This window comes from Stegodyphus dumicola, chromosome X1, assembly GCF_044657685.1.
Source record: "Stegodyphus dumicola isolate Sdum_Otavi_A_Nest chromosome X1, ASM4465768v1".
NCBI classification, from domain to species: Eukaryota; Metazoa; Arthropoda; class Arachnida; order Araneae; family Eresidae; genus Stegodyphus; species Stegodyphus dumicola.
In genome coordinates, this window is record NC_140780.1 from 103,961,733 (window position 1) to 103,989,413 (window position 27,681).

General features: G+C 35.2%; 3 protein-coding genes across 5 annotated transcripts in view; 1 reads left to right on the top strand and 2 right to left on the bottom strand.

Moving 5' to 3' along the window:
• Positions 1-691: 691 nt before the first annotated feature.
• LOC118191368 (uncharacterized) lies at positions 692-2,498 on the bottom strand. Its single transcript, XM_035362173.2, has one exon. The coding sequence runs from the start codon at positions 1,957-1,959 to the stop codon at positions 895-897; it is 1,065 nt and encodes a 354-aa protein (XP_035218064.2). The 5' UTR covers positions 1,960-2,498; the 3' UTR covers positions 692-894.
• A 948-nt stretch (positions 2,499-3,446) lies between these two features.
• Positions 3,447-6,534, bottom strand: LOC146993231 (myb-related transcription factor, partner of profilin-like). The gene is made up of 2 exons (XM_085808177.1): positions 6,136-6,534; positions 3,447-3,566 (listed from the first exon to the last, which is right to left on the bottom strand). The coding sequence occupies exons 1-2, from the start codon at positions 6,532-6,534 to the stop codon at positions 3,447-3,449; spliced, it is 519 nt and encodes a 172-aa protein (XP_085664303.1).
• Positions 6,535-6,871: 337 nt separating this feature from the next.
• htt (huntingtin) overlaps positions 6,872-27,681 on the top strand; it is a 595,026-nt gene continuing 574,216 nt past the window's right edge. For all 3 annotated transcript variants that reach the window (XM_085807902.1, XM_085807903.1, XM_085807904.1), the window contains exons 1-2: positions 6,872-7,101; positions 7,466-7,549. In XM_085807902.1, coding sequence (XP_085664028.1) covers positions 6,998-7,101; positions 7,466-7,549 — 188 coding nt within the window. In that variant the 5' untranslated portion in view covers positions 6,872-6,997. The remainder of the gene's footprint in view (positions 7,102-7,465; positions 7,550-27,681) is intronic.

Here is a 27,681-nt window from a genome sequence, read left to right on the forward strand (position 1 = left end):
AAAGTGAAAATCCAAAAAAATAATAATAAATAAGTGAAGAATAATTTAAATCTGCAAATGCGAACAACGATGGTGATCACCATAAGAGGAATGGTTGCAACCTTCGAACAAGCGAATACGTTGAATCCGATGGGTTACCAGGTTTGAACTATTATCGCCAATGTTGGCGATGTTTACATTTACCAGGTTCTTGCAGAAGTGCTTCCCAAATTTTATTCCTTTTCCCTAAGTAGGATATAATAGCATATCATCACTGCAAAAAAAAAAAAAAAAAAAAACCATGGGGAAAGTGCAGAATCACCCCCTGCTTGGCACGTTTTTTAAGAATTGCACATACTCGGTATCCATGTACACATCGACCTATTTTCACTTAACACATCCTAGAATTGCACAAAAATGGCATTGCGTACTCCCTTGACTTTATCCATGTACACATTGACCTCACTTAAAAAGTCAAGGAAAATTGACAAAAATCCAATTCTTCTTATTCTTGTAATAAGCGCCAAACAAATAAGTGGGCGATTCTGCACTTTACCCAATATACTGCATTTACTCGCTTATTCACCCCCCTTCTCTACTCATTTTAATGCTTGAAAATTGAGAGGTGAAATTACATGGTATGATATGAATAAAATATAAAAATGAAAATTTGAAATATAAGACATTGAAAACACACATAAAGACACCGTAATAAGGAATTAAAAAATTTCAATATCCTTTTTACTGACACAATATAGTTTACTGTTTGTGAATGCATTAACATTGTTATCATAGATCAGATGTTCCTAAATCATATGATGAAAAAAACAAGTAGGAAAATTACAAGATGGGGAGAAACATGCATGTAAATACAGTACTTGATACTTAAAAACTTATTTCAACTGCCATGACTGACTATTTAAATATTTCTTTTACTAAATGAAGAAAAATATTTCTACCCAACTCAGGCTCCATTTTCAAGAATAACAGAAACTGATCACTTTCTATCGTACTTATGTCTTTAGTCAAGAAACTGATGCATGCATATTTCAGTTCTTCATCTACATGCTTATTTGCTAGTACAAGAATATTAAGAACATCTTCTTGAGTTAAGTGTGAAGCCAAATATTTTGAGCAATGATTTTTAAGATTTAAAACAGCATATTTATCTGCAGCAACAAAAAGATTCATTACCATTTCTAGTTGCAATTTACTTAAACTACCAGTGTACATATACATAAGCATTTCTCCAACAATATGAGCTGGAATATCTTCAATTGTAATACACTTCTGAATACTTTCCTGCATTTTATGGTGCAACATAGCAGCAAACACTGGTGAATGATAGGAAAGTATATGTTGGTGCACCAGAAAATCTTCACCTTCAACACTAATTGTTATGCTGTGAAGATTATCGTCTTGTAAAAGCACTTTTAAGTGTTCTTTTAACTCATGTACAGTTAAAGCAGTAACATCACTTAGTGGTCTATCCTTTTCATATTTAAAGCATTTTAAACTATCTAAACTGCAATTCTCTTTAATAGATATGGTACAACGAATTGCCACGAATTTTTCATTTATTTCTGTTAATTCGTCTTTTTCAAATGTGGCAAGTGCATATTCAGAGTCTTTTAATAGGTCTAAATGTTTTGTTATCACATTTTCGCTTTCCTTTTGCACGAGGGAAACGATGCAACGAATATCAACATTTTCAGTCGCAACTACAGCACCACACCTATTGCATTTACAGATGTGCACGAAAAATTTGTTTTGTTTAAACGTTAATGATAAATAAAACGCCAAATGGTAATAGTTCGGGATTCTAAAAATATCGCTGTAACTATACAGCTCGTTTTTCAGTATATTACAAAAATTTTCATTGTACCACAAGACACTACAACTAGTACTTTCAAGAATTGTTACACCACATTTTTTAGAATTTACCGCTGAGCATTCATTACTTAAACTCATAGCGTTCATACTTCTCTCATATATAGTCAATGATGTTCCTTCCAAAAATAATCCATCCCTAACACAATACCACCTTACCAAACATGACAAGCGTCTAGAATTCAAGCTCCCAATTTTGCTTACAGCCGGTTTTTCCCTGTCTAGCAGATGAAGAAGGGAAAAAGGATTTTGAGAGTGCTGCCTTTATCGCATAGCCTAGGCATAGCGTGTAGACCATGATGGTGCAATTGCCGTTTAGCAACTTCTTTCTTTAACCAATGTCTGATAATTTAGCCTTGGTTAAACATCGGTGTTTAGTAATTAAGAGCACTTAAATTATGTACTCACGACCATGTAGCCTGAAAAGTGGATGGCTCTGTACCGCCATCTAGCAGCATAGTTATGAATTCTTTGACTTCAATCGATCGTAGTATTGTAAATGTAGTAAGAGAAGCTCAAATAAACATCAAACATCACGTTAAATGCTACATTGTGAGAACATCAGATATTCGAGCTGGTGGCATCATACTCAAAGGTTGTATCGGCTAGTCAGCTGCACCCGCTACGGATTATCGTCTGCGTTGCTTCCCACCTCTGGATCATTCAGCGCACACCTGCCGTTCTACGTTTGGATAATAGCTTCTGTGCCTCTTTCTTGGCAAGATTACTCATTGCACTTTTATCTTGCGTGTTCTCTGTAAGCCGCGGCGCCAACTGCGATTAGATGTCTCCCAAGAAATTTAGTTGCAAACCGGCTGAGAAGTTTCGAGTCTTCTCGTAGCAACTTCTTTAGTTCGATTGCAACTTCTTTTACTCTCTTTTTTTCCCCTTACGCATGACATCTTGAGCTGCTTTCAGGTCAAATTAAAGTTAGATCCTGAGTTTACACATACAGCGAACATGGAGGATTCTGCACATTCACACGAGACTTCTGATCATGATTACACTCACTATTTATCAGACCCTCAGCTCATTCACATTCAAAATAACATTACCGAACAATACTAACTCTACCAGGTAATCGACACTGAAAATGCATTAATTAAACAAATGTTGGTTTCTCAAACAATCAAAGAACTACAGAAATCAATTATCAGAGCAAGAAAATGTTCAAGCTACAAAAACTAACAATGAGCTCAAATGTTTTACAGAAGCAACTAAACGAATTGAAACAATATTGTGAAGCTCGTTAAACTGGAGGTGAATTCCGAAAAATTTGGAAATATAAACATAGAAAATCTTCAGATTCTGAATGAAAATGAGGAACCAAATCTTAAAACTAATAAAAAATTTCAACTTCTGCAAACCGCTAATAACTCAGTGAACTTAGATGATACTGAAGGCGAAAACCCACCCTGTTGTAATCAACGAATTTTACGTACAGTCCAAGGCCAACTAGATATCTAGTCAGTGTTTCGCTTAGTAAGTTGGCCTTGGTATCAACAATGGGAAAAGAAATCATATGAAATAAATATTATTTACTGAATAATTTGCAGATATACTTACACAGAGATAATTTATAATTTTGCATAACTATAAATAAAGGATAACATACCACTAGGCGTTTCAGCATTCTCTATAATGCCAACATTTTCACTGCCACAATCAGATAATCTGCCGCTATTTATCGACACTCCCTGAAATATAATATATTTCTATAGAAAAATGTTGTATGAACTTAAATCCATTTAGTGCGAATAGAAGGGAGCTTGGATTCATCTGATGAAAGAGAAAATTCAAGTGTTCAGATGATAAGATTGCAAAAAAAAAAAAAAAAAAAAAAAAAAAATGTCTTCGTGAGGGTAAAAAAAAGATATTTTAACTCCCTTAAAAAAAAAAAAAAAAAAGAACATTTTACATACTGCAGAAGAGACAGACTGGCATATGTATCATTTTTGCCTTTGAAAGACCCATACAATACTAGACAAAAATTAAAGGATATATATATATATATATATATATATATATATATTTTTTTTTTTTTTTTTTTTTGTCTACAAAATGTTCAGTCAAAAAAATTTACAAAAATCCTTAAAATTTTGAAATACAAACCATATTTTGTTAGAGATACTGTGGTCTCTGATAATCTGTGAAAGGAAAAAACAGTTACTTAGTAGAACATTCATGCAAATACAACTATTTAAAGATAAGCAGAGAAAGCTTTTAAAATTAATGCAGTGCTACATCATTTATCATAATATGCAATGATAGAAACATAGTGGAAAAAGCATATTTCAGGTGCTTAATACATTTTCTGAAGAACACAAATACTATGATACCTAAATAATGGAAATGAATACTTGTATTCATATACTGTGGATGTTCTCTGAACTACAAAAAATATAATGAATAGTTTTATATATTTATATAAAATCTAGATATCAATACGTATATTTAAAATCTGAAATTTCTGTTCTTTCAGTATTTTGCCACAAGTCATGAACCATGTACTTTAAGAATGGTTAAATGTATTACATTAATACAAGGAATGCATACAAGGAAATTATACTTTGTAAAGGTCTGACTTTTGACTAACATGTTCAAATACTTACCATTCAAAGAATGAGGACTGAAAGCTAATGATGTATTCTAAAAAAAATTCAGGAAATAAATACATATATAAAGTTACATATAAAAGTTATACAAAAAAATTAGATGCATTAATTATTACTTTGAAAATAAATAGCACAAGGACATACCTGTTGGCTCACACTATTCACTACAGAATTTTCTGAAGCTTCCCAAAAAAAATATTACATGAGATTAAAAACTAATTATAATAAAGTAAAACTGATTTCAAAATAAAAAAAAAATTAAAAAAATGTTTTTAAAATAAGTTTTAAATTTTGAAACAAATGTAACAGCTTACTATTTCCTGCAAGGTTTTCCTTTCGTTCCTGAAGATAAATAAATTGCAATTAGTAAATATTCGAAATCTGTTAATGGAAATCAACTAACACATTTCTTTAAATTTGCAATTTCTATCATTCTTATTAAAAATGATGTAAGCACAGTCATCTAGCCATTAGTAATACCTGCCAGACTCATTAAAATAAAAATTTAGAAGTAAGCGAATTTTTAACAGGTATATTTTGAAGCAGAAGTACATAGGAACACTTAAAAAAAAAAAAAAAAGGAAAATTGGAAATGAAATTATAACATAGTTACATTAACATTTTTTTTCACTAAACGGCAATTCAGAAATTATGATTTTTAACATGTTACTATATAAATTTCAGCGTCTAGGTATTAAAAAACTGCCAGAATAAAAGATAGAGATATTTTAATACATACATTAGGGAATGAAAAATATTTCAGGTACTCAATTGTTATCAGGAGCAAATTCTGAAATTTATGTATGTATCTGTGTGCATATATATATATGCACACAGATTTGTTTATATGTATATATTTAACAATTTTTTGTTGCATTTATTAGATTATTTGAAATTTATTAATTAAGAATCTAAAAAAAATTATCGTCTTTCTGAAACACTAGTTCTAAATTTCTTACTTTATATATATGTGTGTGTATATATATATATATGTACATATGCATGCGTGTGTATGAACATATACACCCTAAACACATATAGCCATACATTTCTGTTTTTGTTTATGTGTTTACGGCAAAGCTTCGAGGCTATCTGCCTAAGGGGAGGAATGCCTTCGTGAAGAACTTTCTATGGAAATTGGTTCGTATACATGTTACACATAGGGGAAACCATGAAAACGTCCATGCAGCCCTCCATTTGCTGAATTGAACCTCAGACTAAACTACCAGTGTTCAACGACTTTCCCGCTCAGCCACTGATGGGCCATACATTTCTGAATCTGGTCCTGATAACAGAAGAGTGCTATATTTTAATGTTATTTTTATAAAAATCATCACTCTAATTCATTATCCATACTATAAGGTTACATTTGTTACATTATTACATTTGTTAATGAGAACTGATTCATATTCACATGATGTAGGAAGAAAAACACAAAACATACAGGTATATTTTAACACATACAATTTATTACAATAAGCAATAACAGTTGATTTACTATTAAAACTCCAAGGAATAATTAAGTGAAACATAGTTTTGAGCAAGTTAACTTTTTTCTTAAGAAGAAATACGAAGAAGAGTTTTGCTTCAACAAGATAAGGCAGTAATGCAGATTTTTTGCAGAAAAATTTACCATACTATATATACTTACATTGATTAGAGACTGTGCACATATATCATAATTTATGGGGGTAATACCCTCCACACATGTACTACCTATCAGCGCTAAAACCTTTTCTTCAACAGCAGTTAGTTTTTCTTTGGCAGGAGGTCCCCCTCCTGTAGAAAAATAGTTATTTCTAATCCTTGCCGCTTTTTTTCTGGTGCGGCATTTCAAGTCTGTCCACTTATTTTTCACTTGAATTCCGTTTCTCTTCACTCCTAACGCTACGGAGTTTAAAATCGTTGCAATTTCTTCCCATGCCTCCTTTTGTTCGTTTACATTGGCATATGATTTGCCCAACTCACCGGTAATTAGTTCTTTGTAACTTTCTAGGGAAGTTACCAAAACTTCCAACTCTTTCATAGAAAAATTTGTGGATCGTTGCATTTTGAAAAACACACAAATCTACCGACAGTATCCAAAGCAAAAAACGTGGTTAAAAGTTACTATGGGAACTAATCTAAAAGCTAAAAGGAACTATGGGAAGGGATGATTGATGTTTACATCGAAACGCAATCTCATTGGATAACTGACGTAGTTCATCGGCTATTCTCTCCTGGCACGAACTCTAGATGGCTTTCGATTGCAATTTTGACGTCATCAGTTGCCATACTGGTAAAGCGTTGCACTTGAATTCGGTTTTAACAGCCGATAGCAGGAACGCCTCTTGCAAATTGCAAGAGCGTTGCGCTTGAATTCGCCCCTAAAATCAATTCCATATACTAAGCTGTGTAACAAAATATGTCGCGTGTCATGTTTGGTTAGAAAATGTAAACAGTGGTGGAACTGTATTGCTAAATGTCGCACATTTCCTGATTGTGTACTATTCGTTTTAGCTGCAGCGTTTCCAATGCTAGCTACAACTATGGCTACGATGGATAAATTGATGAAGGCTTTAGAAGCTTTGAAAGTTATACAGTCGCCAAGTTCTACTGAAGAAGCTGTGCTGCAGAAGTATGTTTATAAACAAATTGATCTCCTGTGATAGATGCATACTTTTCGCCTTTAGGAATAGCTTAGTTTTGAAATTTAAACGGATAGAAATATTAAGCAAAAGTGTGCTTTGTTAAAACAAGATGTATATAATTTTTTATACTTTTTCATATTTTTTGTTTTCTCTTTTTGTTTAAAGTATGTTCTACGGTATATTATCAGTGAAATATATTTTGCAGCGTATTAAATAGTGTTTAATAAATGTAGATAGGAAAGAGGTGGTAGTAAAAGCTGTTTTTACCTTAAATGTAGTTGCACTAGGATTTTTGTCTTAGGGTAATTTATAATATTTACCTTTAAACAAGTAATTTCTTTACTTTTACAGGAAAAAGGAAGTGTGTGCAAGTGCTAAAGAGAAAATTCTAAATTGTAGTACTGTGGCAGATGCAATATGTTCACCTAGCCTCAGGTAATTTATTTGTGAGTTATAGGTTCTTGAATCTTTCACCTTTGGGTGTGTAGATTTGCTTATTCAATTTCAGCCAGCTCTGTATCTTACGTTTGATAACTTTCATAGTAGAAAGTTGGGTAAACATACTCTCACATGACAACCAAAATCTGCAGTTATTTTCACTAATTACCTGTTTCAACATTATTCGGCAAAAATATATTTAATGGTGCCCCTTGGCGATTGTCTAGCAGGGTACAATTTCAAGATGGCGCTACACAAAACAAAAATAACAAGTCGTGGAATTGCACAATCTCGGTGTCCTTGTACACATCAACCTATTTTCCCTTAAAAAAACATCAGAGAATTGCACAAACTCGACATTGTGCACTGACTTGACTTTGTCCATATACACATCAATCTGTTTTCACTTAAAAATCAAAGCAGCACCTAGTTCAGCTAGAGTAGACTGAAGGGTAACCCTTGTATTATCGCGAAGTTGTTGTTTCATTTATGGTAACCTGAGTAGTTGAATGTTCCATAAATATACTTTTATCTGGAATTGGGTGCTCCTTTGACGTTTTAAGTGAAAATATATTGATGTGTACGTGGACAGAATGCCAAGCTTGTGCAATTCTCTGGTATTTTTTTTATAGTGAAAATAGGTCGATGTGTACATGGATAAAGTTAAGGGAGTGCGCAATGCCTAGTTTGTGCAATTCTGTGATTTTTCTTAGGTGAAAATATGTCAGTGTGTACAATCGCTGCTACACAAAGACAAAAAATAACAAATGAAAGAATTGCACAAACTCGGTATCGGTGCACCGCCAAAAAATCGCCAATTTTCGCCAAAGGGAACCCGTAAATGTACTTTTACTGTATACAGCCACAAGGTGATAAAAGTACCGGATTCCCTCTCCTACGTATTAAAACATGATATATATATGTAATCGGATGACTGGATAATTAACCGTTAAAGATGAGCTATTTAAATGCATTGTAATTACTTGGAGAGGCTTTAATGTGTAGATACACGGATGACATTCTCAGGAAGACATGGCCAAATACAACAGAATTTTATTGCTGTATAAAGTAGTTTGAGAGACACACTATTGATTCACATATTTTTATTATGAATGCGATATGCACCCCACAATTTGTGTAGCTTATGTCTTTTTTAGACAAAAGACGATAGCAGGGCAGGAAACTATACTGTCATGCTACCGGGAAAAGCGAAAAAAGTAAGGAAATTCAAAAATTGACCAAAAATGTCAGAGAATTTAAATATTTTAGTCAAAATCTGGAAAAGAGTGAGACTCGCATCACAATCCCAAAAAATGTGAATTTTGCACTAACGTTGGAAGCAATAACTTTCTTGGTGAATTGCATGAGCATATTTCGGGCAGCTGGCATTAAGCCAATATTTGCAGGTTCAATCAAATTATCTTTTAGAAAGGCAAAGCCAGTTTCCAGCAACTTTGGTTTCCAGTAACCTTGAGAATTGAGGGACTCACATGCACATGTGCAAGGCATGTTAGACTAAAGAAACCTTCCCGTTTTTGTATAAAACAAAATTGGTTTAACACATTGAATTGGTTAAGAAAATAGTCTTTAATCCGAACTCGTCGGGACTTTGGCGATTCAGTTTAAATCTGGTAAGATGGCATGCAGAAATTATAAAATTAAAAATATGAAACCGTAATTATGAAATAAAGAGCAATTATGATCTAAAGGGTATCAAAATTTATAAAAAAAAAAAAAAAGCTTTATATTTATTTGCTTACTTTAGTAAACATTTCTTTCAACGCGCGCATGCAAAAAGCATACATTACGCATAGTCGAAAATAGAAAATTGAACCAGAAAACTATTTGATGTGTATTCGTGATAGTTATAATGATGAGGAATTTGATTTAAATCATATCAAAGACGGGGTACATCGAGAGGAAATACTACATTTAGTAAGGAATTATAAGCCGAATAAAATAAAAACATCTGCCCTGAAGATAAGGATAGTGCTGACAGATCAACTTCCAGTTCATTGTGCGCCACGTCATCCCCCCCTTCGCAGAGCAACGTGAAATTGATAAACATATTTTGGAATGATTAGGGAATTAAAGGATATGCCTTTATCAATTTTTTGCAGCAATTCCACTTTTTGTTTGATGGGCATCGAAACATGCTTTCGTTTTGTAGATCCTTTGGCAGCTCCAGAGTCAGAAATTCTATTTGACATAATCGAAAGTTCAAACTTACTTTTATAAAATTGCTCTAACAGTCTGCAAAAAATAATAAGCCAGATCCAATTCGAAGATTAAAGAACAACGCGATCTGCAACGTTAACTGAAATAGATAATTTTAGCTTAGCTTATACCGTCCGTTATACATTAAACGTGCATGCGTATTATACGCATGCGCAAAAATATTATGCGCATGTGTAAACGCCTATGCGCATGCGTGAACGCATTATGCCTAGAAAGTTTGTAGCTTTGAGATCTGGATTATAGATCATTCCGGGTTATGGGTGTCCGGATTAACGACTTTTGACTGTATTCCCTTTAGATGGGGGAAGTGATCCAATGAGATCAATATGGATAACAGAAAGTCTTCCTGGTGGTACTTTAAACTCACCTAATTTTGTTTTGGTATGCCGATTGATTTTAGTTTTTTGGCAAGGAATGCAGGGTCTTGTCCACAACTGTACATCTTTTTTTATGTTAGGCCAACTGAATTTTGATGTCATTAATTTCATAGTCGATTTTATTCGTGGATGTGATATACCATGAATTCGTTGAAAGACGTGTTTTCTGAAAGTCTGAGGAATATATGGCCGAATATGTTTAGTTGATGTATCACACCACAAATATTTCCCCAAAGGTAGAGAACATTGCTTTAATTTCAAGGAAGTAGTGGTTTGCTAACTCTTCAGTTCTTCATCATGAGTCTGTTCATCAGCCATTTTATCATAATCTATCGATGAAATTTCATTAACTCTAGTAATGTATCGGCCACAATATTATTCTCACCTTATACATATTTGATAGCAGTCGAAAACTGGGAGATGTATTGAAGTTGGCGAGCTTGTCTAGGTGCTGCTTTGTCAAGTTTTTGACGAAAGGTGAATATTAAGGGCTTGCGATCTGTATAAATTGTAAATACTCTTCCTTCTAGATAATGCTTAAAGTGTCAAACTGAAAGATATATGCTTAATAGTTCTCTATCATAGGTGCTATATTTTTGCTGAGTATCATTTAATTTTTTAGAAAAAAATGCTATTGGTTTCCACGAGGAGTTTTCGTATTGGTGCAACACTGAGCTAATCGCCGTATCTGAAGCATCTGTAAATAATGCCAGAGGTAGTTCAGAATTGGAAAAAGACAACAGTGCCATGTTCACCAGGTCATTCTTGCACTTTTCAAACTGTTTTTCAGCTTCTTCAGTCCATTCAATTTTTCATTTGTCCCTCTTTTTAGCTCCCTTAAGATACGCATGTAACAATGCTTGATTCTTCGCTGCATCTTTTATGTAACGACGATAAAAGTTAAGTATTCCAAGAAAAGTTCTAAGTTCGTGAATTGTTTCTGGTCGTTTGTAGTTAGTAATAGCTTGAACTCTTTCTGGAAAAGGACGGGACCCCTTAGGTGTAATTAGGTAGCCTAGAAACTTGATTTGTTGAACAGCAAATACAGATTTTGTAATATTAATTCTTAACCCAAATATATTTAATCCTTCGAAAACTAATTTAAGGTGATTTTCGTGTTCTTCATGGGTACAGGATGCAATGAGTATATCATCTAAATAGGGAAAAACAAATTATAATCCTCTAGAGGCTTTGGGAATAAATTGGTGGAACGTTGCAGGATCATTTTTTAAACCGAAACTCATTACATTAAATTCATATAAACCGAAAGGAGTGATGATGGCCGTTTTACATTTGTCTTCTTCTGCAATGGAAATTTGAAAGTAAGCTTTGAATAAATTAATTTTAGAAAAAATATTTGTACCTCTTAAAATACGATGAAAATCTTCAATCTTCAATGGGTATCAATCAGGTATTGTCTGCGCATTAAAACGTTGATAGTCCCTTTAAGGACGATATGAACCATCCTTTTTCATAACAAGGTGCAAGGGGCTTGACCACTGGGAGTTTGATGGACGAATTATTCCATTGTCAAGCATAAATTTAAAGTCCTCTTTAGCTGTAGCTAAGCATTTTGGATTGAGCTGTCGTGCCTTTGAATAAACGGGTTGACCATCAATCGTAATAAAATGTGTAACACCATGTTTAATTTCTGTAGGAAAAAGGTTAGGTTTAGAAATTTTGGGATATTTCGACAGTAAATTGAAAATTTTTATGGATTTATTTAATGTGGTTACTAAGTAATGATTGGAAATAGCAGCGACATCACACGGGACAATAAAGCTGTGTTATGTCATCAATTAAATTTTTCTTGTTTATGTCGATAAGCAATTTATATTTGTGAAGAAAGCTCCTAAAATACCTTTTGTGACACCAGCAATTATGAATGGAAACTGAAAATCTCGTCATAATCCCAAATGAAGAGTTAGCTTTTTTATGCCATAAGTGGAAATATCTGTGCTATTAGCTGCATGCAGTTTGTATTCAGTTTTACATTTATTCTGTGAAGTAGCAAGAATTATGCTTAGGTCAGCTCCGCTATCAATAAGAAAGTGCAAATTTGATCTTCGGTCATGAATGAATACCGTAATTTCCGGAAGAAACGCCGCTGCGTTTATGTGTTTAAAACTTAAATTTTCAGCGGGTGCGGCGTTTAGGTGCACTAAAATTAAAATATTTCCTATGATGGTCATTGTACATAGTTAGGATGGCCTTGTCATTATGCATAGATTGGTGCTGTTTCCACACAAAAGACCACTCAGTTGCTTTTTGCGAACGTTATTTTGTTTACGTTCTTTCCCTTGAACGGACCTACATGCCTTATTCACCCTAAACGAGATCTCAGAACAATAACATTCTTCCCCCTTTCAAATCAACATTCTCATCAGTTTGAATAGTCTCTCTCCTCTGCCAATTTGATGAATCTTCTAGGACCCATCCTCTTTCCACCCCTGCCTTTTCTGCAATTTTTTTCAAAGGCGGACACGACTCCACCTGCCTCGCAATAACAAACTCTGACTCTGACTTTAGTGTTTTAGACTCCAGTTCTATAAACGAAGATATTCCTAAATAAAAAGATAAATAAATTTAATGTGTGATTGTGATGAATAAATTTTTCTTATAAATCATGGTGCGAGTTTTTTTTTAATTATCTTTGTGTTATTTTCAATATATACAGTCAAAAGTCGTTATTCCGGACTCGTCGGGACTTCGGTGATTCCGGATTATCGATTTTTCCGGATTATAGATCATCAGTTTAAATCTGGTAAGATGGCATGCAGAAATTATACAATTAAAAATATGAAACTGTAATTTATGAAATAAAGAGCAATTATGATCTAAAGGGTATCAAAATTTACAAAAAAAAAAAAGCTTAATATTTATTTGTTTACTTTATTAAACATTTCTTTCAATGTAAGTTGTTTAGGTTGCTTCGTTTCTTTGTGCTAATACTTTCTCTTTAATTCTATGAACATACATAATTTCTTGTTCAGTTACAAAGTTCCACTGTTCACGTCCCGTAATTGCAGTGTCGAGAATACCTTGTCAATCGAAATTTTTTCGTTTTCAATAATTTCTCTGTCACTTTCTTCACTATCGGAAGCACACATGGGTAAACGCATGCGCGCATGCATAAACCCATTATGCGCATGCGTAAGTTTGTGACTTTGAGGTCCAGATTATAGATCATTCCGGATAATGGACGTTCTGATTACGGACTTTGTACTGTACCTTGTAGGATTCCCTTTAGCGTGAATAATTGCTTTGAGTGTCCTTGCCATTGATTCAATGAATACTGTTACTGAGCTAGATATGGACTCCCATTCTTATTTAAGAGTAGTTATTAAGTCATTTTTTTAGAAATATGCCTGGATATTACATTTTCATCAAGAGCTTCTCATAAATTCTCAATGGGATTCAGGTTGGGTTACTGAGGAAATTTCATAAACTTTAGGGTTTTATGTAATTTTCAGAGCTATGTGTTTAGAGTTGTATGTTTGGGATCATTATCATGTGTGAAAACATATTCACTGTGCAAACCCATTTTTGTCACACTAGACCATAAATTATTTTTCAAAATATCAATTTATAGCAGATGATGCCAATAAAGGATGACTTAATTACCGACCTCGGAAGCACTCATATAAACCCAAACCAACATGCCTCCACCTCCTTGTTTCACTAATGGTAGTAAATTCCTTGGATGCATTTCTCTATTTCATTTCCTTTACACCATTTGCTTCCCATCTGTTCCAAAAATATTAAATTTACTTTCATCTGAAAAATTAATATTCTTCCAGAACTCTAGGCTTTCATTCAAAAATTTTTTGGTGAATTATAAACATGACTTTTGATTGACTTTCATCTCGCAGCATGGTAATGAAAACCTTGTTTTCTGCACGCATTTCAGTTTGTGAATACGGATACTACTCTTCCCATGTTTCTCAATTCTGCTGTAAGCTTCACTTACTTTGGGTCTTTCTTCTATGAACGTGCCAGAAATTGTGTGCCAATGGGTAAGAGTAGATATGGTCATTCTGAACGAGCACTATTTTGCACTGTTTCTAGAAGTAATAAACTTTCAGATGATCAACTGCATGGTTGAACATGGTCTTCTGACTAAAACTGATATATCATTGTGTGATTTATGGGCTTTATGAAGCTTTAAGAGCATTCTCTTTCAGAAACACTTGTTTCATTACCTTTACGACCTGTATTAAAATTTTACGTTTCTTATTACATTTAAAGTTAGACCCAGTCATTTTATAAAACCCACAAGACACATGACATCAATTAGCAATGAAAAACTGACTAAACCAATTAGAAAATGCTACCAAAATTTTACATTTGTTTGATTATATGAATACTCCTTAAGTGCCAATAAATCCCTAGTTTTTAGTTTTCCGTATATTTTAGAGATAATTCAACATCTTTTCCGTATTGCTTTTTGCTTTCGTATTTGGCAAATGTTTGAACTGCTAATCAGTGGAGAGTTGTTAGCTTTATGGATGAGTCCAGATTTAACTCCCAAATTGATAGTAGGCATTATCTGATTTGGAGAGGACATGGAACCGGTTATCATCTATCAAACATTCGTGAAAGAGATGCATACGGAGGAAGCACTGTCTCTGTTTGGGTTGGTATCTCTTTGAGTGGATGCACAGACCTCCATGTATTTCCGCATGGAACTGAGAATGCTCAGGCCTATAGAGATTACATTCTTGATGCTTATGTGTGCCTTTGTGCTGGGGCAATAGGTGATGTTTTCCTGCTACAGGATAACAATGTTAGGCCACAGAGAGCTCACATAGTGAGTGATTATTTACAGCAACAAACAATTCAGACCATGGAGAGGCTAGCTTGATCACCAGGACCTAAATTCTATTGAGGATGTTTGATATGCTTTAGGAAGATGTATAGCTGCTCTCAGTCCTCCTTTTCAGACCCTTACCATGCTTTCAACTACTTTGCAAAAGCAGTGGCTCTTATTTCCTATGGGACTGATGGACCACATAATTGATAGCATCACACATGGCTGTATGTGCTGTATTACTTCTAAAGGAGATCAATCATCATAGTGAAGGTAATTTTCCTATACCAAACTGACACATCCGATTTGTACATTTTATACATATGCTATTTACACTATAATTGTCTGGTAATTTCTTTTTGTGTAATTTTTATACTTTACTATGTGTTGTATACTTATGATTCAGTTTCATTAAATTTTACACGTAACTTTTTGAGTGATCATCATTTTTGTGATTTTTCTTTAATTAATGATAAATGTAATTTCGCTTCGCCTAATGCAGATATCAACATGATTTTTCCGTTATCTTGATCATTTTGTGGTGAAATATTGCTATTTAATATTGGAATCTATGTACCTGAATCAATAATAGGATGAATTTCTTTTTTCTTTTCTTTTTTTTTTTTTTTTTTACTAATATTTTCATACATTGCAAAGGCTGAATTTCTGTTTAATTTGTGTAAATGTATTATATGTTGATGTGGGCTATAACAGTGTCATTTTCCCATAATTTCCTACTTTCAGAATTGGCTTTATTTTGATTTTCATGTTTAATTTTTTTCCTGTCAATTTTTTTTTATATGTTAGAAAGATCTACAAATATAACAATCTTGTTAAACTTTATTGGTTTCGGACAAATCACCCGTTTTTCACATTTGAAGAAGTATATAGCGAGTACTTTCGGTGCCAGTATTCAGCATTTTCTGAGAATAGTTACCAGTCTCATTTAATGTTTTTCTTTTGCAAATATTTTAATAGCTGTGACTTAGTTCTGGACCGTTTATTTGGAAGAGAGGTCAATTGTAATTTATTTTATTATTTAAAAGAGACTAGCTTTTATTACTTAATATAATCTGGTTTGAAAGATTGTGTATGGTAATTTAATGTGCACTTTTAAGACTTCATCCTCTGGATTTGGTACGTTTGTCCACTTTTTTTTAAATTTACTGCGAATTTGTTTTTATTTCATTAAATTAGATCATCCTACCTCATGTTTGGCACATTATAATCATCTTTGGTTTTGTGCCAAAAATCTCAATCGCTCACTTTTCTTTTGCGAGCAAAGAATGTTTCACATTCTTCTCCAGTTTCTGCAGGTTATAACCAACTATTATCCTGTTTTGTATTTATGTGCATGGCTGTGATATGATCAAGAGTTTGTATTAATAGATTGGTGAAATTCATGAACTGCATTTAAATTATTCAACTTCCTTAACATGCCATAGGATTTCCATTGTGTCATTGAGCGTGCTGCACTCTGTGTGCTTTTTCTCTGGCTAATGTTTAGCCTTTTGAAACATATCTAAATATGCTTGAGCAATTGGCTGATTTTTTTAAAAAATATTTTATTCTTAATCACTACATAGTATAAACAAAGTTGCTTTCTCTGTCCCTATATCCCTATATCCCTATGTATGCTTAAATCTTTAAAACTATGCAACGGATTTTGATGCAGTTTTTTTTTAATAGATAGATAACAATATACTTAATAAAAACGTGTTTTTCAGCGCGACAGCGTATCAGTGATTATGAGTAAGTTACAATAAATAATTGTATGATAGTAGTTTTAAAATATAAATGATATTCTATTCGAAGGTTAATTTTTAAATCACACTTATAGTAATTATAAGTACATAAGGTTAGATAAGTTTAGATTAAATAAAACCATAATTTATGGATTGGAATTTTCTATTAAGATCTTGGTTAAAATTTAGAGTTAAATCAATTTAATATTAGGGAAATTATTTTCAAAAATCGTAATTTAAGGTGAGGTATGTAAGTTCAGAAAAAGAACTTAATAGAATACGTATCTTTTGTTGTTGATGATTGTTGATTATCTTTTGTTTTTAGTCGCACAAATAGCAAATTATTTTTTAAGTATTTTTAATTTAATTAAAATCGTAGTTTAAGTTGAGGTATTTCAATTAAAAAAAAAGAACTGAATAGAATAGGTATCTTTTGTTTTTTATGATTGTTGATTATCTTTTGTTTCTAAATGGTAAGTATTTAGATATTTTTTACTGCGGCACATACTAATAATATGGCAATTTGTGCATAGGTAATCATACATATAGAACTGAGTAAATTTTTTACAGAAATTATAAAGTCATGTCTGGAAGACGTCATTGTTCGAACATAGGTCGTAGTACAGTCAATGCCAGAAGAGTACGTTCAGCAAGAGATGAAGAATTGTCAATGGAACGTGAGGCTCGGGATAGATATAGAGCTGAGAGAGAGAGAGAGAGAATCTTCAGTAGAGCGTGAGGTTCGCCGCAGCCAGGATCGAGATAGGCACACGGTTCAGAGGGACAGGGAATCATCAGTAGAGCGTGAGGCATGACTCAGTCAGCTTCGAGATAGATTTAGAGCTGAGAGAGAGAATCTTCAGTAGAGCGTGAGGTTCGCCGCAGCCAAGATAGGGATAGACATCAAATACGGAGAGCCAGAGAATCATCAGCATGAGTTACTAATTCATGGGTAAATAAGGAAAATTCTGCCATGAATTACGATTATTCGATTTCTTACAACGACGATTGTATAGTATCATTAGGTACTATGTCAGTAGTGTGTGAACATTGCTTGGCATTGAAATTCAAGGATGAATCGGAAGGCATGTGTTGCTTACAAGGAAAAGTCAAATTAGAAGAAATTCTCATTCCACCTGAACCACTTCACTCTCTTCTTACGGGTGATCATCGGAAATCCAAACAATTCATGCGCAATATACGCCGTTATAATAACGCATTTCAAATGACCTCTTTTAAGAGTAAGCAAGTCGTTGAGCGTGGGTTCATGCCTACATTTAAAATTCAAGGGCAAGTGTACCACTTAGCTGGGAGCTTGCTACCACGTTGACCCGATGATCACAAATTTCTGCAAATATATTTTATTGCAGATCCAGATACACAAGCATCTACGCGGTGTTCAAGTGTTGCACAGCCAATTGATAGAGATTTGATTAGATCTCTCCAAGATATGTTACATTCTCATAACTTCTACATACAGTCTTTCAAAACTGCGATTGAGAGTGTTCCAACAGACACTCCTGACTTTAATGTCGTAATCCATGCAAATAAAGTTCCTGTTGGAGAACACAGAGGACAATACAATGCGCCTTCCACGAGTGAAGTAGCAGTGGTGATAGCTGGACAGCAATTTGACAAAAGAGATATTGTATTGCATAGTCGTGATGATAATTTGCAAAAAATTTCAGAGTTACACAGATCTTATGACAACTTACAATATCCTTTGATGCTATGTCGTGGAGAAAATGGTTATGCCACTAATATTTCTCAAGTTGACCCAATCGGTGGTACACCTCTGCGTAAAACAGTGTCATGTATGAACTACTATTGCTACCGTATAATGACAAGACGTAATAATTTCAACACTTTGCTTAGATATGGAATGTTAACAAACCAATACTTGGTAGATCAATATGCGAAAATTGAATCCGAGAGATTGGCCTACATCCGTAATAATCAAACTAAATTGAGAGCCGAAAATTACGTTCATCTTCAGGATGCTTTACAGGCGAATGAACACCGCAACGGCATTGGGCAGTTGGTTATACTACCTTCATCATTCACAGGTGGACCTCGATATTTACACGAAAAATCGCAAGACGCCATGACTTATGTCAGAAATTACGGCAAACCTGATTTATTTATAACTGCAACATGTAACCCAATTTGGCCGGAAATCAAAGAAAATATTAACACCAATTTAACTCCACAAGACAGATACGATATAGTTAACAGAGTCTTCCATTTAAAAGTACAGAAACTCCTGCACCTAATTAACAAGTCTCATATATTCGGTCCGCCGCGCTGTCATATGTACACAATCGAATGGCAGAAACGTGGCTTGCCACATGTACACCTGCTGGTGTGGTTAGTGAACAAAATTAGACCAAACCAAATTGACAGGGTTATTTCAGCTGAATTACCAGATAAAGATGAAGATCCTGTCCTGTACGAAATCGTAAAGAAACATATGGTACACGGCCCTTGTGGGACTTTAAACCTGAATTCTCCATGTATGCGAGATTCTAAATGCAGCAAAAATTTCCGAAGTCGTTCCAAACTCAAACAAGTACTAGCAATGACGGATATCCCAAATATTGTCGACGATCGCCAGAACAGGGTGGGAAAAATGGTACCGTCTGAAACCATGATATTGATAACCGATGGATCGTTCCCTATAATCCGCTCCTTTTGAAAATTTTTGATGCCCACATCAATGTAGAGTTGTGCAATTCAATATATTACTAAGTACATAAATAAAGGCAGTGATCAAGCCACTTTCAGCATACAATCACCAAATGAAGTGGAAAAATATCAGTCTGGACGTTACATCTGCAGCTCTGAAGCTGCATGGAGGATTTTATCATTCGAAGTGCACGACCGGGCTCCCACAACTGTTCACCTTGCAGTTCATTTTGAAAATGGACAAAGAGTATATTTCACTGAGAACAATATACAAGAAGTTGTTAATAACCCACGGGATACAACATTGACAGCATTCTTCAAGTTATGTGCTCGAGATGATTTCGTGAAAACACTGACATATGACAGAGTTCCAAGTTACTATACATGGAACCAGAGTTCTAAAACTTTTCAACTGCGAAAACAAGGTACTGCGGTTGATGGTTTCCCCGGAGTAAAAAAAACGGATGCTCTTGGCAGCGTTTACGTGATTCATCCCAACAACAGCGAATGCTTTTATCTGAGAATGTTACTGCATATTGTAAAAGGCCCGACATCCTTTGCACAAGAACTGTACAAGGTGTTGTTTACAATACTTATCAAGCAGCATGCAAAGCTATGGGGCTCTTGGAAGACGATTCTCACTGGGAAAACACATTATCGGAAGGAGCTGTTTGTAGTTCAGCTACATCATTAAGATATTTATTTGCTGTCGTAGCGTTTTGTCAAGTAACCGATTCTGTTAATCTATGGAATAAATTTCAAGAAAATATGGCCAGTGATATTCTGATTCGGCGACGGCGAGAGTTAAACTCAGATGATGTACAATATGATCAAAACATATTTGATGAAGCATTATTTGAATTACTTTCGGGTAAATCGATCAAGGATTTTGGGCTGCCGATGCCATCTAATTCTACTAACTCAGATTTAACTAACAGTGCCGAATACACAAGAGAAACATCATATGATCAAACGAGACTTTTACAAAATATAGCTCAAGAGGAGCCACGATTAAACATTGATCAGAAAAAAGTATTTACTGCATTACTATCAACAATTGATAACAATGAAGGGAAATTGTTTTTCCTTGATGCCCCAGGAGGCACAAAAAAAAAAACATTTCTAATCAATCTGCTTTTAAAAAAAAAGAGATCTACTGGAAAAATTGCGTTAGCTGTTGCGTCATCCGGCATTGTCGCTACGCTTTTGGAAGGAAGGAGGCCGAACCGCACACTCTACATTCAAGCTCCCGCTGAAAATCGCCACCGATGATAATAACAGTGTCTGTAGTGTTTCTAAACAGAGCAATACAGGAAAATTGATGCGTGACTGCTCATTAATAGTCTGGGACGAAGCTACCATGTCAAACAAGACGTCTGTGGAAGCACTGGATAGGACAATGCGCGATTTGCGCAACAAAAATTCACCTATGGGTGGATGTACAATTCTGTTCTCAGGAGATTTCCGTCAAATCCTACCAGTTGTGACTCGAGGAACACGTGCTGACGAAATAAATGCTTCCCTAAAAAGATCCAACCTTTGGCCACATGTCAATAAATTAGAGCTTAAAACTAATATGAGGGTTTCATCATCTTCACATGAGAACAGGCTATTTCCAGAGATGCTGCTAAGTTGCCAATGGAGAGTTAACACAAAGTGAGGGAAGGATTAACCTAGAAAACCTTTGTGTTTTGATAAGACAACATCCAAGAGTTAGTCAACAATGTCTATTCTGACATTGAATAACATAAATTATAAGACAATATCTTGGTTTAAAGAAAGAGCGATTCTGTCACCAACTAACGAACAAGTAGATAAGGTAAATAACTTGATTCTTTCAAAGATTGATGCGCCGACGAAAATATACTACTCGGTCGATACTGTTCTCAATTTGGAAGAAGCTGTTCATTTTCCTACAGAATTTCTAAACTCTTTGAACCCGTCTGGACTCCCTCCTCACAAAATGGTGTTGAAAGTAGGTTGTCCTGTTATTTTATTAAGAAACCTGAATCCACCTAAACTTTGCAATGGCACGCGTTTGCTGGTAAAATCACTGAAAACTTTCATAATAGAGTGCACAATTCTCACAGGATGTGGTACCGGAGAAGATGTATTGATTCCCCGAATCCCTCTGATACCATCGGATTTACCCTTCCAATTTAAACGTTTACAGTTTCTGGTAAAGACATCTTTTGCAATGACCATTAATAAATCGCAGGGTCAAACCTTCAACGTTGCAGGCTTAGATCTGAGCGTTGACTGTTTCTCACGTGGCCAACTGTATGTCGCTCTTTCCAGAGTAACCTCTAGAGAAAACATGTTTGTATTGTCTAATGACAAGAAAGCTGTGAACATTGTATATAAAGACATTCTGTAATATATTAATTGTTGTAAAAATAAAATAAATAGGTAAAAAGTAAATAAGTAAAAATGTAGTGTATGAATTTAGATATTCCAAAAATAGCAGGAAATCTTCATGGTATAGGGAAAGGGGAATTGTTTTACTCCAAATTTAATGCGTGCGGGCCACGGGCAGTAATGAATAAATCAAAACTACTGGATCGATTTTAATCATTTTTTCAGTGAGTGATATAGGCTATATATTTTATATCCATGCGAAGCCGGAGCGGGCCGCTAGTTACTTCATAATTTTTGACATCACTTCATTAATATTAATCAAAGAGTGTGTTGTGTTTTTATGTAACAAATTTATTAAAATTTTGGCTTTGTATTCTTCTGGAACATTTTAAAGACTTGAACATTGTGTGAAGAAAAATAAAGTGTTTCTGCTTCTGGATGATTCAGAATGGATATCATTAAAGTTTTAATGCTTTTAGTTAAATTTTTTAATGAAATGGTTTCAGAATGATTGGAATTAGATGAAGCTGTAAGTTTTGTGATTTCAAATTGATGTTCTTTCTCTAATTTAAATTTTTCTAACTTCAACTTTTCAGCTTCTAATTCTTCAGTAGATTTTCTGTTATCAATTATGAATATAAGCATTAATTTAACATGTTCAGGATGAGTTTTGTAATCGTCACTGTTCGTAATTTTTATCTCTCAGTTCAGTGCATGTAAGGCTTTTGTCGGCATCCTGACTGAGTCCTTTAGCCAGTAGCAACGTATCTTGTTTTTTGAGACCTTTAACTGCTAACATTTGTAACTTTATTATGCCTTCAAACTGTAGCACTATTTAGTTCAAAACATTACCGTAACTTATAATTTGTCTCGCTGTACAATTCTCATAACTTCTGATAACTTTTTAAAAATAACAGGTAAACATAAATCATTTACCTTTTCTCAGTTGATTAGCACCATCTAATTAATTTCAGTTTGCATCCTGGCCCCCTACTATGCCAATGTGCAATCTGTTTGTGGCCGATTCGTTTCTTGTATGAAATGAATAACATCCAAATAACTTAGTTTGTTCACAACACAATAAGATTTCATACATTAGTCATAAAATCTATATTAATTAGAAAAGAACTGCTGATTTTACAGCCCACTCCACTGAACTTTCAACCTGTCCCTCCCCAAACCAGTCTGTAACTCTCTAACCTAGAGGACGCTACTTACTTTAATGCTTTACTGAGGACATAATCCTGTGCTGGGCAAAGCAAGTCACATATGTCGGGGTTATCCTCGAATACAGTCTTTTATGGACCTCTCACATATACGTTGTCATGCAAAGGTTTCGGGCCTGCAAAGTTCAGCTCTTCCTTCTAATCGCTCGAAACAGTATTGTCTCGTTAAACTACATTTGCTTACTTACAAAACTATATTGCATCCTGCACTGACTTATGCCTATCTTGTATGGGCGTATTCTTGCCAGACAAATAGGAAGGCTCTTCAAACTGTTCAAAAATGTCTCTTAAGACAGATTTCAAATAGTTCCTGGTATATCAGGAAGAATCAAATGCAGGCAGAGCTTAATATCATGCAATTATATGCCTGTTATATTAAGTTGGATCACCAGTTTCATATGAAGCTGAGAGCCAAAATAGCATTATTCTAATATACAGATAAGATTGCAAGTTCCCTTACGATGTGAACTCCCATTTGAACGTTCTAAATAAGCATCTTTAAAGGGTGTTATATAAATACATTTCATTGTTTAATTTGTATTTTTCTTGCATTATGTTTGTTTTTGTATTACGTTTGTAAATATTCTGCACTGTTAAAAAACTCTTCTTTGTTATGCTTGCATTATTAATTATGCATATTGGGTATTATTAATTTTATATATTGTAGATTTTGTCTGAAATTTATTTATGTATCTCAAACTCTATTTAATCGGACCTCCATAATAGCATCAGATGAAGGTTTGACTCCATGTGGGAGAACTCCTCGCATGTGCCATTCTACTAGAATTCAGGTATGAGGATTAGGAACTACATTGACATTAAAGAGAAAAGCTATTCCCACCCTCTTGTAGCCCAAAATAAAAATAAAATAAAAGAGAGTAAACGTTAAGAAGAAAAAAATAAAAATCCATCTTTGTATAAGGAGCCCAAACAATTCCTAGGTTTGAAGAACGGAATCAGAGCAACTGGTGGTATTTTTGACAATGTGTTGGCTTTTCCTGGCCAGATTATAATTGTAGAATGATTTCCAGGTGCTGTGTTCTCCATTGGTGATAATCTTATGAAGTGCCCTTACACTTTTGCTCCAGTCATGCAGGAAATTTCCGAGTCATTTCTTAATTAAGTAGCTCATGTGTTTGACTGCATTGAGAAGTATGTTAAATTACACTGCTGTGCAAAACTTAAGCAACAATGTAAATTTTAATCAGATAGCCATAAAATTGCAGAAAAGGGGTTCTTTCAATCAGTACAATGAATACGCAATTCAGTAGAAAGGTCATGCGTATGCAAATGTCAGGAACAAAACATCACAGGCGGCATGAATGTACACAAAATACGTGCAGTCGGAGCACTCAACTCAAGACTACAATAAAAGGAAGGACGGAGACGCAATTAAAGACATTCGATGCAAGTACAGATGAGTTCTTTCATGAAATATGGCTAGAAGAAATCACCTGGATGACACGTTGAAGAATGATCGGAAAGCTGGAGGAGGAGCATAGTGTCACCAGTGTAGCTCAAGAGTTCAGAATCAACAAAAGTGTCATTTTGCGCACTTGGAAAGGCTTACAAACAATAGGTACAGTTTTAGGAAGGTTGGTGGTTGCCACTGCAGGAAAGCAACTGCTGTGGATGACCGATATATCGTCCTGAAGGCAAAAAGAGCCCGAAACCAGTCAGCAAGCGCCATAGCTCAACAAGTGTGTACAGCAATGGGGTGACAAGTGTCACGGTTAACTGTGTCCAGACGTCTCCTTATCCAGATGCAGAAGGTAGCCTTTTGCAGAAGGTCCGTCGTTTTGAACACTGCATCTGTTTGAAAGTTGGCCATCGGCGCCACCGTTTAGAGTGATGCAAGGAGCCCAAACTTGGCCATCTTTTCAATGGAGTTTTGTCCTCTTTGCTGATGAGAGTCGTTTTAGTGCTACAAGAGATTCTCAACACCAGTTGATTTGGAGAGAGGTTGGGACACGGTTTTATCCTAGTAACATCACGGAAAGAGACCGTTATGGTGGTCCTGGAGTTCTCGTCTGGAGAAGCATTTTGCTGCACGGGCAGACAGAGCTCCAAGTTTTTGACAGAGGTTCTGTAACCGGAGATCACTATTGTCAGAAGGTAATCGTTCCCCATGTGTGTCTGTTCCGAGGTGCCATTGGAGCTGATTTCGTTTTTATGGTTGATAATACATGGCCACACCAGACTCCTGTTTTTCAGAAGCTACTGGAAAGTGAAGATATCACTGGAATGGATTGGCTACTGTACTCCCCTGATTTAAATCCCATAGAACATGTGTGGGATGCTTTAGGAAGATGATTTGCGGCAAGAAAACGTCACAGGCGACGTGAGCATATGCGAAACATGTGCGGTCGGCGGGCTCAACTCAAGTCTACAATAAAAGGAAGGACGTAGATGCAATTAAAGACATTCGATGCAAGTACATATGAGTTCTTTCGTGAAATATGGCTAGAAGAAATCACCTGGATGACTTCACACCTGGAAGAGTGATGGAAAAGCTGGAGCTGGGCGTAGTGTGACCAGTGTAGCTGAAGAGTTCGGGATGAACAAAAGTGTCGTTTCGTGGGCTTGGAAAACCTTCCAAACCATAAGTACAGCTGTTAGAAAGGTTGGTGGTGGCCGTCCCAGGAAAACAACTGCAGTGGATGACAGATATATCGTCTTGCAGGTAAAAAAAGCCCGAAACCAGTCAGCAAGCGCCATAGCTCAACAACTGTATACAGCAACGGCGCAACAGGTGTCGCGGTTTATCGTGTCCAGACGCCTTCACAAAGGTAGCCTATTCGCCCGCCATCCTTTATGCTGCATCCCTTTGAAAGTTAGCCATCGACGACACCGTTTAGAATGGTGCAATGAGCATGAATACTGCGCATCTCATCAATGGAGTCGTGTCCTCTTTATGGATGAGTGCCACAAGCGATTCTCAACGCCAGCTGATTTGGAGAGAGGTTTGTTTCATCCCAGTAATGGTTTCATTCCATGATGCCAGGAAAGTTTCATTCCAGTATCATCATGGTTACGGTGGTCCTGAAGATTTCGTCTGGGGAGGCATTATGCTGAAGAGGCACACAGAGCTCCCTAGAGTTTCTGTAGCCGGAGATCGCTATTGTCAGGAGGTGTTCTGTGGTGCCATTGGAGCAGACCGGTTTTATGGATGACAATGCATGGTTACACCGGACTCCTGCTGTTCAGAAGCTACCGAAAAGTGAAGTTATCACTCAAAAGGATTGGCCAGCGTACTCCCCTGATTTAAATCCAATAGAACATGTGTGGGATGCTTTGGGGAGATGGCTTGCGGCAAGATTACATTCTCCGGGAGCACCGAACAACTGAAACAGATGGTGATTGAGGAATGGACATTCTTACCTCAAGATCTGTTGGACAGTCTGGTGCTGAGTATGGAGAGACGATGCGAAGCAACCATTGCGGTAATGGGAAGGCATATTCCAGGCTAAGGAATATCTGCTTGTTGTTCTTCCTCTTGTACAGACAGTCATGTGTAACGATACTATGAGTTCAATAAAGCCTTTTTTTGTTTGATTCCATACTCTTTGCATTGTATTAATTTTCGTGCACCCATGGTTTCGTCATCGTTTAACTACAAACTGCTGTCTCACGTTTCTGAATTTCATGTCTCTCGGATTTCTCGTGGAGTTATGGCAAAAAGAACACCTGTTGCTTAAGTTTTGTACACCAGTGTAGAATGAATGACCTGTGGAAAGTCGTCAGAAAAGGGGAAAAAATAAATTAACTAACTAAAAAAATAAAAATAATATGTATTCCTAAAATAAATCAAAACTCATTAAAATGTAAAGAAATAATGAAAGTTTAATGAATAGTTAAATAATATAATTAAATACCGAACCTCATCTTATATAGGGGTTCTGTCTCTGTGATGATTTGATGAAATTCAACCCTGCGCACTTTAGCCATACGGCGCACGTTTTCATCTTTCTCACGTGACACAGAGTGGAGATAATAGAATACAGAAGAAAATGTTACGATAACTAGATGTTACGCACTTAACTAACTTTAGGGATGCTTTAGGGAAACATCTTGCAGCACGATTACATCCTCTGGGGAACACCCAACAACTGAACAGAGTCTGTTCAGAAGCATCTGTCAGACGCTGATTGAGGAATGGACACTCTTACCTCATGATTTGTTGGACGGTATGGTGCTGGGTATGAAGCGACGGAGCAAAGCAACCATTGCAGTAACAGGAGGGCATATCCCATACTAAGGAACATCTGCTTGGTGTTCTTCCTCTTGTGCAATCATGTGTAACGATACTAATAGTTCAATAAAGCCTTTTTTTTTGTTTGATTCCATACTGTATGCATTGTATTCATTTTTGCGCTACTATTCTTTTGTCATCGTTTAAATACAAAATGCTGTCTCTCATTTCTGAATTTAATGTCTCTCAGATGATTATTTGTGGAGTTATGGCCAAAAGAACACCTGTTGCTTAAGTTTTGCACACCAGTGTATATTTATTCATAGCATTAATTTTTGATAATCGTAGCAATGCAGTTGTCAAATTTGATATATATGAAATCATGGATCATTCTATATAGATTTATTAGACAAGGTTTAATTACAAAATATTTCATTCACTATCTGCCTTTCTTATTTCGTTTTCACTTCAAAATTATAGATGTACTTTAGTGGAATT

Coding starts and splice junctions, on each gene's coding strand:
- LOC118191368 (XM_035362173.2), bottom strand. CDS start 1,959: ATGAACGCTATGAGTTTAAGTAATGAATGCTCAGCGGTAAATTCTAAA.
- LOC146993231 (XM_085808177.1), bottom strand. CDS start 6,534: ATGCAACGATCCACAAATTTTTCTATGAAAGAGTTGGAAGTTTTGGTA. Junction 3,567..6,135: donor GTGCACAGTCTCTAATCAAT/GTAAGTATATAT, acceptor ATTATATTTCAG/GGAGTGTCGATAAATAGCGG.